General features: G+C 37.4%; 1 protein-coding gene across 1 annotated transcript; it reads left to right on the top strand.

Annotated features, from left to right (window-relative positions):
- The first annotated feature begins 1657 nt into the window (after window positions 1-1657).
- LOC126603303 (probable Histone-lysine N-methyltransferase ATXR5) lies at window positions 1658-7181 on the top strand. The gene is made up of 6 exons (XM_050270109.1): window positions 1658-2257; window positions 2366-2452; window positions 4954-5183; window positions 5295-5395; window positions 6207-6419; window positions 6584-7181. The coding sequence occupies exons 1-6, from the start codon at window positions 1903-1905 to the stop codon at window positions 6741-6743; spliced, it is 1146 nt and encodes a 381-aa protein (XP_050126066.1). The 5' UTR covers window positions 1658-1902; the 3' UTR covers window positions 6744-7181.
- Window positions 7182-14396: the final 7215 nt, after the last annotated feature.

The raw sequence follows: 14396 nt of genomic DNA, 5'->3' as shown, positions 1-14396 counted from the left end.
ATTAATAGGCCAAATCGGATGAATCATCTCTGTGGTCATAAGGTATTCGGAAGATAGTCTATGTGCTAAAAAAACTCGGATTTAAACCCCTGTGGTGTATTCCGTTAGCAAATTTAGTCCCAAAGTGATTTTTCCGTTAACTATCTGTTAATACATGGGTAAAATTGTATTTGACATGTGCACTCTTCCTCATCTCTCTGCTCTCTCTGTAATTTGAATTTTCACAAAATCAGTTATGAGAAAGCCGTCATTGAGATTAGCAGGAAGCTTCAAGACTGGCCTCTCGTTGCTTTCTACAAACAGCAAGACTGGAAAGGCTTGAAAGACTGGCCTCTTGCAGGACATGCTTAATGTTCCAGTCCTCTATATCATTGGAGCTTTTTCATGGTAGCCTTTAATGTGTGGTCTGCTTGGAATTCCTCCATCAAATGGAGTCATCCCAGAGTCTCCAGTGCATACAAAGAGTTTAGCTACTCTTAAACACCGGGTAATCACACAAAACCTTTTCTTTATCTAACTTTTTTTTTCTTCGATTGTACCCTTTTGATCATAATGATGTTTACTTGTGCAGTTGCTTCGTAATCGACTTGTAGCAACAACACGCACAAGTATGAGAAATAATTCTAGCTTGGGACAACTGTATGGAAATATGAAAGATGCCTATCGACAAATGCTCTGCCTTTGGTTTACCAGGAGGCCTCATCTCAAGTATGACAAGAATATATATTTTGACTTTCAAGTTTTTTGATATATTTAACCTGTGGCTTTGATTTGCAATGGCAAGAAGGACCATAGTTTAGAACATTTGATGATATTAATTACCAGGTGATCATCGTGCTTTAATTGAAACACTTTTGTATTGCAGGGACTGAATGAATTAAAAGAATCAACCATCAAGGCAGCTTCAAGTATGGGAAATTATATGGATGCACCAGTTGATGAGACAGTATTTGATATTGAGAAAGAGATTGATGATTTATTGCTGGTTGAGGTGAAGGAGCTGCATCTCAATAACCTGCTTCAAGCGGTATTGGTGGGGGATGTGTTACAGAGATAGCAGAGAGACGAGGAAGAGTGCATATGTCAAAATACAATTTTACACATGTATTAACAGATAGTTAACGAAAAAATTACTTTTGAACTACATTTGTCAACGGAGTACACCACATGGGTTTAAATCTGAGTTTTTTTTAGCACAGGGCTATCTTCCGAGTACCGTATGACCATAGAGATCATTTATCCAATTTGGTCTAATTAATATATAATAAAATTCGGTTCGGTTTGTTTTTACCAAACAAACATATTTATCATACTGATACCCGTACTGAAGTTTTCGATTTCGGTTCGGTTTTTTCGTTATTTTATTCCACCCCAACTTCCGAAGGTGCGCACTTTGGGTGCGTTTGGTACGCAGACGGGACGGGACGGGACGGGACGGGACGGGACGGAACGAAGGTGTAATTTTTGAAAAGGACATGGGGTATATTTGTCTTAAAATGGTAAAACATTGTGTTCCACAGACGTGGAACAAACCCGTTCCAGGGGGGAGGTGGAACGCAAAAACACCCAAAATCTGTCCCGTGGAACAGCCCGTTCCACCCATTTTTGGCGCACCAAACGCGGGACGGAACGCCTCGTCCCGTTCCGTCCCGTCCCGTCCCACGTACCAAACGCACCCTTTGATATCCGTTCACGCACAGGGCTAGCATTGTCGTAGCCTGCATACGTCATCACCAACAGTACCTTCCTACGCCTTCTCCCTAAACCCCGCGAGAGGGGAGACCAGCCTTCCGAAAACGAACAACCAAACTCTTCCTCTTCCTCCTCCTCCTCCGCCATTCGTATTTCTTAATTAATTCCTAGCCTTCAATCAACAAAAACTAGCATTTACCTGAATTTCTAATGGCTCCGGCCACCTCCTCCTCGCCTGCGGCTGCGGCTCCAGCTCAGCGGCTTATCCGCTTCAACCGGAGGACATCGGCTCCTCGCCAGCCTTCGCCGCCCGGGTCGCCGCCGCCGCAGAAGATGAAGCCTATGGCGGAGATAATGGCGAAGGCTAAATTCACGGTGGTGGAGAGAGGCGATTACAGCGACGTTACCTGCGAGCATTGTAGGTCGGGTGACCGATCCGACGAGCTGCTTCTCTGCGACAAATGCGATAGAGGCTTCCACATGAAATGCCTCCGGCCTATCGTCGCCATTGTCCCCATTGGATCATGGCTCTGCCCTTCCTGCTCCGGACACAGACGAGTAAGAAGTAGGGGATTTTTTATTTTTATTTATTTATCCTTTGGAGTTACAATTACATTCATGTTTTTATTTATAAATTTTCATTTTATTTTGTTTTGTTTGGTTTTTGGTTCAGGTTTCTCGCAGAAAAAAATTATTGATTTTTTCCGGATTCAGAAACCTAGTGATCATGATCCCAAAGACAAATGTGCGTCTCCTCAAGGTAAATTCCGGTACATATGGTCTTCAACTGTGCTTATAGTTTTCGTCATTGCAATTCCCATGGGTTTTCGTATCATTTCTTCTCGTGGTTGGTATACATTTCATGATCATTATATTGATTCTAACAAAGGAAGACATTGGGTTTATAATGTTCTTATGCTAGGGAGTTCAAATTTAGAATGTGAGGACACGATGAAGATCGTAAACAAGATTGAGTTATAGAGTTGACAAACTAGAAAAGCATACCAGTGATACTCGTGACAACAGCAGTTAACTATTCTGTTACATTGATTCTAACAAAAACGTCATAACATTTCTCAATGATATATTTATGGTATGTGTACTTTGATGGAATGGGTATTGAAATTATCCTAAATCTTGGCATACATACGTTTACTAGAGCATGGGTATTTAAATTATTCTAATTACTGACTTTCACTACGTTTGCCTTACTAACACATATGGAACTAAAAAGAAAGTGTGGATTCCACATTGAATTCCTTAATCGAATGCTTGGCAAAGTAGGAATCGTATCAATTAAGGCGTTAGTTGATCCCATGCCAATTCCTTCTTTCTCTTCCCCATTCACGACTTCTCCCATTTCAAATAAGTAAACATGCCATCAGTGTTTTGGTAACACATAATATCCATTCATTATCACTTCTTAACAAGTCCGATAAAAGTCATTATTGTCCAAATGTAGATTCTTTAATGTTAGTTCATTATTAACTAAGCAATAAATCCATGTTCCAGTGGTATCTCGACTGTCAGGTTCATATAAAACTACTAACAATGCATGAACTTAATAGTATTAGTTTGGAGTTAAGACTTTTAGGATGCATAATATTGGCTGACTTTGCTCAAAATCATAACTATAATAATTAGAGTACTTGTTTATACATACATACTGATGTAGTGCGAAGACGTGTGCTGCTTAAAGAATTATCAGATATTTTTCATCTGAGTAAGGTTAGAGGTGAGCTGTGTGATCTTGGATTGGAAAAGGAAAAATTCCAATTAGCAATACTGTCTGCCATATTCACTATCTAATCTTCTTTTACTCGTGCATAACCATTAACCAATGTATGAACTGCTCTACGCAATACAGTGAGGAATGCTTTCCTTTGTGTTCTATCTCCATCCAAAACAATTTAGCAAGGACATAAAACATTCTTGTAGTTTTCCATCGTATATAATATTTTGTCTTGCCTCTGACTTAAATTTCATGTAACTTGGTGCTGCTACTTTTCAAAACTGCCACTCTGCAGTGAACATAGTTACAGTGCAGATTCCATATCATTGGTCCATTTTCTGTCAAAATGGACCAGAATAATATGTTAAGTATCAGATTTTAGTCCATTTTGTGTTAAAAAGTATTACTAAACTATCCTGGAAGTCTCCATGTTGTATTGAGGGGATATCACATATCCCCACTTTATCCAAAAGAAAACCGTATAATTATGTTTCTCCAATAGCCTTGTTCCTGGTTGCTTACTCACTTACATTTAACAATTACCTATTGAAAAAGTAAAGCACTTACAGAAGGAAAGAATGGCAAAGCCCTATTAAGTATGTAAGATGGTTTTACCGAACATATTTAAACATTTTAATATTATATGAAGATTAAGTTCCCGCAGTGCATCCAGCACATTAGAAATCTAGTGGTTTATTATTTCTCTTAAAGCCCTCTTTTCTTTGTTTTGGTCTAGTAGAATCTATTCCCATGTTCTTGCAAATTAGGTAGTGAAAAGTAGAATACTTTAGATCATTACAGCGTATCCCTTTTAACTGTGAAGCAACATATAGGAGTGGAAAAAAAAAATAGCATTATGTGCCTATGAGCGTTGAATAATAATAACAGCATAAAATATATTTGACAAATTGCAGTTCACTAGTTTAGTGGAGTTCAGGGGTATGAAATGCTTTCATTCAATTGGTGAGAAAGGAAGCGGGAAGTTGGTGGGTTTTTCCATTCGTGCATCATTAAGGTTTCTGTACCATACGTAACGAAAAGGCCAAATTAGGCATGAAATTGACTTGTGAAAATGGGCTATGATTGAAATGAATAGTATTCTAGATAACTTATTACTCTAACAACACACTAACATACATATTTAAGGCACAATGCATCCTGAAAACCTAGGACAGTTCAGTTTGCTCACCATCTCCATTATTCGGAACTTTGTAAATTCTCTACCTCTTAATTGTATAGTTTTCTTCTACGAGCTATTTAGGGCTCTCAAACATGCATTTCTTTTCTTGCCAGGTTTTATTGATTTATTTATTCACACCCTAATAGGAAGCTTTGTAACTTTTCTACCCTTATATTCTTAGAGGTCATGTGTATACAATATTTGATTTCTTCAGTGAATTGTTTTTTTGTGATATGCTGTCACATAGATCAAAGATGTTAGGTTGTTTCTCTCTTGCATTACGTAATTATTTTTAAATTGATTCCTGTGCTTATTTTGTTTGCTTACTTGGTTGTTATTGTTTGAATAGATACCAGAAAACGCCGGAGGCGTTCAGGATCATTGGTGTTGCAAAAGAGAAGAAGAAGAATACTTCCATTTGTTTCATCAGAAGATCCTGCTCAAAGGCTGAAACAAATGGGTTCCCTGGCTTCTGCTTTAACAGCATTGCACATGGAATTCAGTGACAATCTCACTTACATGCCCAGAATGGCTCATAGATCTGCAAATCAGTCCAAGTTTGAGGACGGTGGCATGCAGGTTTTTTATCTCTTATTCTAGTTTCCTCAAGGCTTATTAGTCACCATTTGTAAGGCCAACTGATATATCAACTCCATCATGTGATTTAAGTACTGGCATTCTTACTATTAGATTCTTTCCAAGGAAGATACCGAGACATTGGAGCTTTGCAGAGCCATGTGTAAAAGAGGCGAATGCCCTCCTCTTACAGTAGCTTTTGATTCACGTGAAGGGTAACGTATCTCATAGTACTTTGTGGCGCCCTCTTCTTACAGCACTAATCTTTAATTCATGTGAAGGGAGACAATATCTTGAATGATATTACAGTGCCCTCTTATATAATCTTTTTATTCCTCTGAAGGTCTATTAGTTTTGTTGTGCACTGAACTATAGGGTCAATTACTGCAGTGGTCCCTGAACTTGTCATTGTGTTACATTTTCGTCCTTGAACCTTTTATTTTGTTGTGTATGGTCCTCAAACAGTCAAACTCACTCTCTAGTAGCATTTTCGTTCTTTTTATTAACTCCATCTATTTTCTTTTAACTTCAGGGCAAATTTATTGGTGAAATTGGTTGAAATGATCAATGTACAAATCTGAATTTTTGAAATGATCACTTTTTCGTATTTGATCAATATATTGCCAATGTTTGATTGATACGTTATAAATCTTATCCGTATGTCAATATTTGAATTTGATCGATTCAGCAATTGGGATTTGTAAAATGATAATTTCAACCAATTTCCCATTTATTGAGAGGGAGTATATCTTGATCTTTCCCATATAGGAGCTTAGGAAGGACTTGAAATTTTTGTTCTTTTCTGTTTTATTAAATTTTTTGGATGAAAAAAGTCCTATTTCCTCCTAAATATTACAGAAAAATGGACGGATCTAAGGGAAACGATCAAAATGCCACACAAGATTCAGAAATGAATATCAAACACGGAAAAGTTCAGGGACCTTTACTGTTACTAACCCCTGATTTATATGGTACCTGCATATTGAGTTAGGCTTGTGTTGAATTCATTCATTTATTTTTATGTAGTTTTACGGTAGAGGCTGATGAGCAGATCAAGGATATGACTTTTATTGCTGAATACACGGGTGATGTTGATTACATAAAGCATCGGGAAAATGACGATTGTGACAGTATTATGACCCTTCTGTTAGCAACTGAACCATCTAAAAGTCTAGTCATCTGCCCTGATAAACGTGGAAACATCGCTCGATTTATCAACGGCATCAACAATCATACCCTGTAAGCCTAATATCTTTTTTTTCTTTCTAGTTCAACACTACTTGTTTGTGGCCTCCAATGAACTTCATATGATAAAACTGTATATTTCTGTGTTGGGAATTCGGATCTATTGGATTGGGATTATCTGCATCCGTTGTGGTTAAAATGTAACAAATTTTGTGCAGGGAAGGTAAAAAGAAGCAGAATTGTAAATGTGTAAGATACAGTGTTAACGGTGAATGTCGGGTCTTTTTGGTTGCTACTCGTGATATTGCTAAAGGTGAGAGGCTATATTATGACTATAACGGATACGAGCAAGAATACCCTACTCAACATTTTCTCTGAGCTATCGTCTATAGACGTTAACGGCTTACCGTCTAGCAATCCTAATTGGGATTTTATTTGCTCCTAATGTTCTTCTTTCCCACTTTCAAGCTTTACTTCTTGTTGCAAGGTCAATAATTTTCTTCTAGTTATTCCATTGAGCCATTCATTGTATTTCTCTATAGAGCTGGCCTATGATTGGGCCCTTAGGTATAGAATTATACAGTAGGCCAAGGAAAACTTTTCTTGCTAGTTAAGCAAACGAAAAGAGTTTTATCTTTTCGGATTATAACTTAAGGGAATTATTATTAGCACTACAAAAACTGCACTTCTCTCAAATTTTTCCGCTATGGAGGAGTGCATGATCGAATTTTTAAGGATTGCAAGTAACAGCTCCCTAACTTATTAAACATCTTTCTTTGTAATACAGGTTTTAATGAAAGATTTTAGTTTTGAGTTGATCCTTGTTATTTCATGGCACCATTTTTATAATTTTTATTTTTTACCTTGGTTCTAAGGCCCCGTTTGGTATTGCTTTTTGTCGCCAAAGCTGCTTCACTTTAAAGTTAAACAATAAAAAGTGTTTGGTAAAACTAAAATATCCTGTTTATTTTAAAAGTAATGACCTCCAGACATTAACTCTTGAAAGCAGTTGTAGGTTGCTTTTAAAAGCTGATTTCATAAAAATCGGAATTTGAGAATCTCATGAATTTCATGACTGCCACAACCTAACACCACCACCCCCATTACTACCACCATCATTGCACCACTAACACACTGAAGGACGGAAGCTTGTTCATAGGCACTCAAAAACCTATCTTTAGCCACTTAATACTACAATTTAGTTTCACGCCAAAGGCGAATTTGAACCACATCATTGCTAGCCCACTGTGAGGCAAAGTCCACATCCTTTCCCCTAGTGTAAATAATAACGTTTGTTCAAAAAAAAAAAAAAAAAAAACCCTACCTTTAACCATGAAATTCAAAGCTTAGTAGGTAGTGAACTACTCAACTCAAATCAAAAGAAAAGAGATGAGATTTGTTATATCTTTGTAGATTCCTCTTGGCATAGGCAAAGGCTAATCCCCAAGAGAGGGCCTTCATTCCTTTGCTCCTTTACTAATTGGATTTGTGTTGGAATATGAATCTCCATGAGCCACCAAAGTAGGTGGCCTTTAAGTCTCTTCACCAAGCTTGACTTGGGATAAGATGAGTGCTAGAAACCACTCACCATGGTGGCAAAGTTTTAAGAGAGAAGAAGGTGAATAGTTGACATACCCTGATCTCGAAGTCCAGTGGACATAAAATTGAGGTGTGGCCATCACCAAGATGGATGACAAAACCATGATATGCATGAAATCATAACTGAAATTACTAAATATTAAAATCTACTAAAAATTTGGTAGAACTTTCCCTAAAATAGGGATGAGCCCAAATCAAATCACCTACAAGTAATCACATTTATTTCACACATCCCTGAAAGGTCACTTAATGGGTCTCCGAGCCTCGATCACATGCATGAGAATGGGTTCAGAGCATAATTACCAAAATACAAGTTCTATGAATATGTTGAGTAAGTACAATACTTAGTGGAATATGTCAAAGCAGAAAGTACCTCGATGTCAGATGTGATCACTCTTACGACTACTGAATCCTGAAGGTTTCTAAAACTATTTTATTTTTTGAAATAGTAACCCCCTGTTTTGAAAGCACATATAATACTATATATAATTTCTAAAAAGCCAAGAATGCCATAAAAACTTAAATCTGATTTATATACCTATATGCATTGAGAGCTGATAATTATATATATATATGACACAACATACAATATCATCCACTAGCTGTAGGCTAATGGAAGCTGGATAATATAATCATGTCATTGCCAAGTAATCTCTAGGCAATGATAAGTTGAGAATATAACTATAATCATGTCATTACCGAGTAATCTTGAGGTAATGACAAGTTGAGAGTATAATTATGGTACCCCAATACACATGTAAGCTGATATATGTAATCATCCACTAGTCGTAGCCAATGGAAGCTGGAAATATAATCATGTCATTGCCGAGTAATCTCTAGGCAATGACAAGTTGGAAAGACATGTCCATAATGTGGACAAGCAAAATAGTCATACACATGCAAGCTATGTCCTACAGCCGTGGACGTGGTACAATACTCTAAATCTGTATGGGTGTATGCATGCCACAAGATAAGTAATAAAGAATCCAACGTTCATTAAATCATAAACTATATATCATGAATCGTACACCTGGTAGTAAAGTCTCGAAATTTGTCAAACTCGTAAATCATAATTCATGACTCTGAAAATATATCATGAAATCGGTGAATCGTAAAATATAACTGAAATTCATTTTTACCTAGGCATGCTTATAATTGAGATAAATAAGATATTTTTGAAATAAAAGTCCACTCATTGATCATCAAGGAAGCCTTCCTCAAGTTGGGTCTGTCCTCTAGGGCCTTTAGAATTGATGGCATCTAAGCATATAAATGACATATTTGTAAAACGCATCTAAAATGATTGAATTTGAAAAAAAAAACGGAGTGCGAATTTGGAATCAGCATGTTGAATTACCCTAGGATGGGTCTTGGGCCAAAACTAAAAAAAAGTCAACAGTCAACGTTGACCGGTTAAGGTCAGTGGTCAACCCTGACCCGACCTGCCTGAAACCTCATCGGTTTCTGGAAAAATTCACTGGGAAATTCAGAGAATTTTTTCAGCTTCGTTCTCACTTGATTCTCAACCGAATTATGCGATCCATATATCAAAATTCATCTACTCGATGAGACGGATACAAATAAAGTGGTTTTAGGCCTTACCTCCACTAGAAACAATGGGAAACTCGCCGAAAAAAAACTCCTTACAATGAAGCTCCGAAAACTGCGTCTAAACTTCGAATTTTAGAAAACAAAGACCATGGTTGAACTTGTGGCGACGAGAGGAAGACGATGGTGATTTTAAAAACACAATCCAATGAGGACTTTACGGTTGTGGTTTTGTGTGTCATTGAGGAGGAGAAACCAAGAAAGAGACAGAGCTTTCCAGAAGTTGAGAAGGAGATAGAAGGAAAGGAAAATATCTCCTTCTCAGTGGGTCCCACTGCACCCATAGAGTCAATTAGAACTCTCCATAAATGGAGAGAAATGTACAAAAATGCCCTAGCATTTAACAATCCATAAAATCTTTGTTTTAAGTCCAAATCTTGTTCATCTTGTATCCATGCGTTCGTAGCGATGAGTATTGTTCAAATATAATAACTAATATGTCATAAGTGTCGCAACAAATAAAGTCAATGCAAGTTCCTTGTAGGGGCATTTGGTAATTTTACATTAGTGAGAACGCTCCGCCTAATACAAATGTCTGTTCCCACTCTTGGTGCCTGCCGGTGGAGAAAGACATGAGAAAGCTTAAGAGCGCTAGTTGGATTTTGTGGACAGAGGGCACATACCGATCGATTAAACCCATCATTGTAGAGTTTACCGAGGAAGTATGAAATTAAAGTCATTCACGTGTGCCGATTTCCTTATGATTGACTTAACAATTAGGATACTGGTTTCACCGTACTTATAATCTATCTTTCATTATATGTAGGACTAAATTACTAGAAAATTACGGACGGGTTGTAACAATCTACCTAACTTAAGAAAATTTCGTCCACAAAATTTCTACAAGAAGTTACTGAAACATATACAATACCAAGCTCGCATAAGTGCTTCAGTCTCCCAAATTGCTTCATCAACATGATGATTCATCCAAAGAACCTTCACTAAATGTAGGACTTTATTTCTCAAAACTTTATCCTTCCTATCAAGGATAGCCACTGGTTCTTCTTCATAGCTCAAGTCTTGTCTCAACTCTAATGGTTGCGGTTGTAGAACATGAGACATGTCTATTACATACTTTCAAAGCATGGAAATATGGAACATATCATGTATCTGTGACAACTCTGGTGGTAACTCCAGCCTATAAGCAACTATGCCAATTCTCTCAGATTCTGTAAGGACCGTTATATTGGTGACTTAAGACTATTTTCCCCAAATGCTATTACGCAAAACACGTGCAACTTTCCCTACACATGCCATGCTATCAAAGCCCTAAAAGATCTAGCTAGCGAAAGTGTGCTATACGTGTTCCCAAGCAAAAACATGTTATATGGAAAAAAAATCATGCCAAGCGGATCAATGCAATTGATCAATCGATCCCGCTCAAGCACGCACCAACATGCAAAAAAAATTAGGCTAAATGATAGTTGCACAGTATACATGTAAAGCAAGAAAGAAATCATAGAGGGCAAACACATATGGTTTTGAAACAGCAAGACTACCCAAGGAGTGAAGTTTGATTTCTCGAAGGAATGACGAGCACCCCTTGTGCGTCCATACTGAAACCCCAAAATCTTTGAAACACATAATCAAGAAGGAGAGATGGATTCCTAATTGCATCACCACGGCAAACAGAGAAGATAAAATGAGAAGAAAAGTTCAAAAAATGTGTCAAAGGAAGAATTTCCTTACCTAAGCAAAGCCTTGTTGCAGAGCACAGAGAAGCATGAACGAGAGGACACAACCCAGTGCAGGAAGCAAAGAAGAATTTGGAGAGAACAACAGTTGTGAAAATTTTTAAGAATGAAGGAGAATTAAAGGATGAGAGGAAGAACAAGGACAAAATAAATACTTGTCCTAGGGAGAATAGCAGCTTGTAACGGTTACCAAATGGAGGCGGGGAAATACCTAGAGTTTCTCTTTATGATTGAACGTGCACAAGAAGCAAGGGAGCACAATGGCAGGGATTTATCTGCTGCCACGTGGGAAGAGGAAAAGTCTCATTAGAAAGCCCACGTTCAAAAAGGAATCCTTTAGGCCTGGGGTTGATTATTCAGCCCACTCAAGGTTTCTCATAACCCAAATAATCAAGGGGCTAATGTTGAGGCCCAACAATGTCACACACCAATCTAACCAAGTCTCAAGGCCCAATTGTCACGCAAAGCCTACATTCAAGCCTAAACACATGATAAGGCGCCGGATCGACGAGGAATATATTTACCAACATGCCATGCCACAATGATTAAGTTGTATATTCATGCCATGCTTATGCCTATTCATCACGCCATACTTCCTTAGTCATTATTTATGCTAAGCCCAAGTCTCTTATTCGGGGCTTATCAAGTAGATTGTGTCATGGATGATTACAGAAGGTTATCAGGCGTACGTGGAATTAGTGTCATTGAAGAATTTAGGCTACTTGGGGGTCTAAAGATCCAAGCCCATACCCTTTGTATCTCACGCATGTAGAATTAGCCTAGTCTACCTCTTTCCCGAGCAAACCAACTCCCTTAGTTAGGACTAAACTAGATTATTGCATTAAATGCATATTAAGCTCAGCAAGTTAGGTATTTAGTGCTGACTTTCAATTCCCAGCCTGCACAGACAACCAATGCGTGAAAGCCATAAGGCATGCTACTAAAAATAGCGCCTACGAAAGGTCGACCTGGGAAAGTCGCATCTTAGGAAGAAGTAAACTGTAGGTCTCAACAGTGCAGCTATCTTACACCAAAATGGGTATAATATGAGGGCTAGGGAGAAAGAATGGGAATACCAAGCCACAAAGGGAGATTCCTTTGAAGCCTAGAGAATAACCCTTCATCTACAAAAGTAAGGAGGGAAACCATTATAGGGAGGATTGGAAGAACATGCAAAGTAACACAAACACAGAGAGAGATAAGAGAAATACAGGAAGAGAAAACCACCCAAGAAGAAGCCCAAAGAGTTCCATTTAGCCCATAAACACACTCCAAGCCACTAGAATCACCATTCATGCAACTTAGTAATTCCCATAGCCTTCCATCAAACATCTCAGCCATTATAAGCCTTACTATTACCCCAGGAAAGCCCAAATTAGCAGCTAAGAATGCCATGCAACCATGCAAACCATTTCTCTCTCGTGTAAACTGATAATCTTTTAGCTTACACACCACGCTTTGTTTGAGCAAGTCATTATCCTAATCATTCATGCTATCTTCGAGCCATTAATGTTACCTGGGTATTTCCTAAGACAAGCTAACTCTTTTGAGATATCCCGAGACTTGTTACGAATCTATACCAAGAGAAACAAGAGGACATTCTCAAAGTCCAAGTCCACCTCGACCTAAAAGTCCCCCAACATCCCCTTGCGTGAAGAGTACTAATATTGGAATTACCACTAGAAGAACCAGAATTATACCTACTTCCCATAAATAACCATTGGTGTCTTGGCCCTGTAACTAGAAATGATTCTTTGATATTTCTGGATCTCAAGTTACTAAGACCACTCTGACTTGGCCAATTCTATTATTTCGTAGACTATTCAATACTGAAAGTCATCCGATAAGCAACACCATATGTCTCACAATCGAAAGACAAAATTTGCTGACGAGCGCTTATTTTTATTGGGGTGTCTTATCCACACACTCCATTTTACTTCTTACACATCTCTTTATAATTTCTGTCCGTTGATCTTCTTCAATTCATCCGATCCGATGGTCAAAAATTAAAAAGGTGTGTGAGAAGTAAAATGGGGTGTGTGGATATCACGTCCCTTTTTATTTAAGGAAAATATTAAACACGCTTGTTTAGCTTCTCAAATACTTATATATAATCACGTTAGTTGAGTTATTTGATGGGAAATTTTATTTAAACCCATCTAACCTTTTTTTACACCTAATGTAAGTGTTAATTGTCTATTTTACCCTATTTCATAATTACTATTATGTACAAAATGAAATTAATAATAAAACTCAAATTTCTCAATAAACCCAGACATTATAATTAAACCCTAACATCACCCTTTGTTTATCCTACGTTCATTCCGGCTAAAACCCTAATAGTTCTGATAGAGAAAAACAAGTTTTTTTTATTGATGGATAGTGATTTTGAAGTTTTGAATCCTCCAACTAAGGTATGACTTGATTTATGGATATTTTGTTTGTTTGCTTCTTCTTTGGATTAAATTTCATACTTATTATATTATATTGTATTTATTTTTCTTTGCCGTCTGTCTGCCCCCCAAAACACCATTGCAATGACTTTTGATTAGTAGTGCAAAGACATATAACTTGATTCTTGTGCAAATAACGATTGCCCAACCTCATAAACCTTGACTACTCACTAGCGGGTGGCATGTCTCCATCCAAATCCAAAGCATCATGGTCAAATGTTTTTCTGGCAAAGTGATAGACTGAACTGGAGCTTGCATTACATCCTCTGGCAAATTCAAATCTATGGAAGGATCTCTTGGATCCCAAGTCTATGGATGGGTTTGGTAGCAAGAAAAAAAAAACGGCCATGGAAATGCTAATCATATGCAATTATACAACGGCAAAGGATGCCTCTTTGAAGAAAAAAAAAAAACATTCAGTTAGAGATGTTATTTTATAAAGGGAATGAGTGTAAATATAACTTTACATTTTGAATTGGGTTTAAGAGGATAGTTTAGGTAATAAATTTGGGTTTAAAGAGATATTAATTCTTTAATTAAAAAAATATGGGTGAAGAAAGTAAGTTGGGTGTAGAAAATGCTAGATGGGTTCAAATAAAATTTCCTTTATTTGATTTATTTAATTCGATAATCAAACTTAACAAAGGGTGGTGAGAAGCTAGAAGTGATGTATGAAA

This window comes from Malus sylvestris, chromosome 15 (assembly GCF_916048215.2).
Source record: "Malus sylvestris chromosome 15, drMalSylv7.2, whole genome shotgun sequence".
NCBI lineage: Eukaryota > Viridiplantae > Streptophyta > Magnoliopsida > Rosales > Rosaceae > Malus > Malus sylvestris.
The sequence above is the reverse complement of the archived record's forward strand: the minus strand, read 5'-3'. Positions and strand labels throughout refer to the sequence as shown.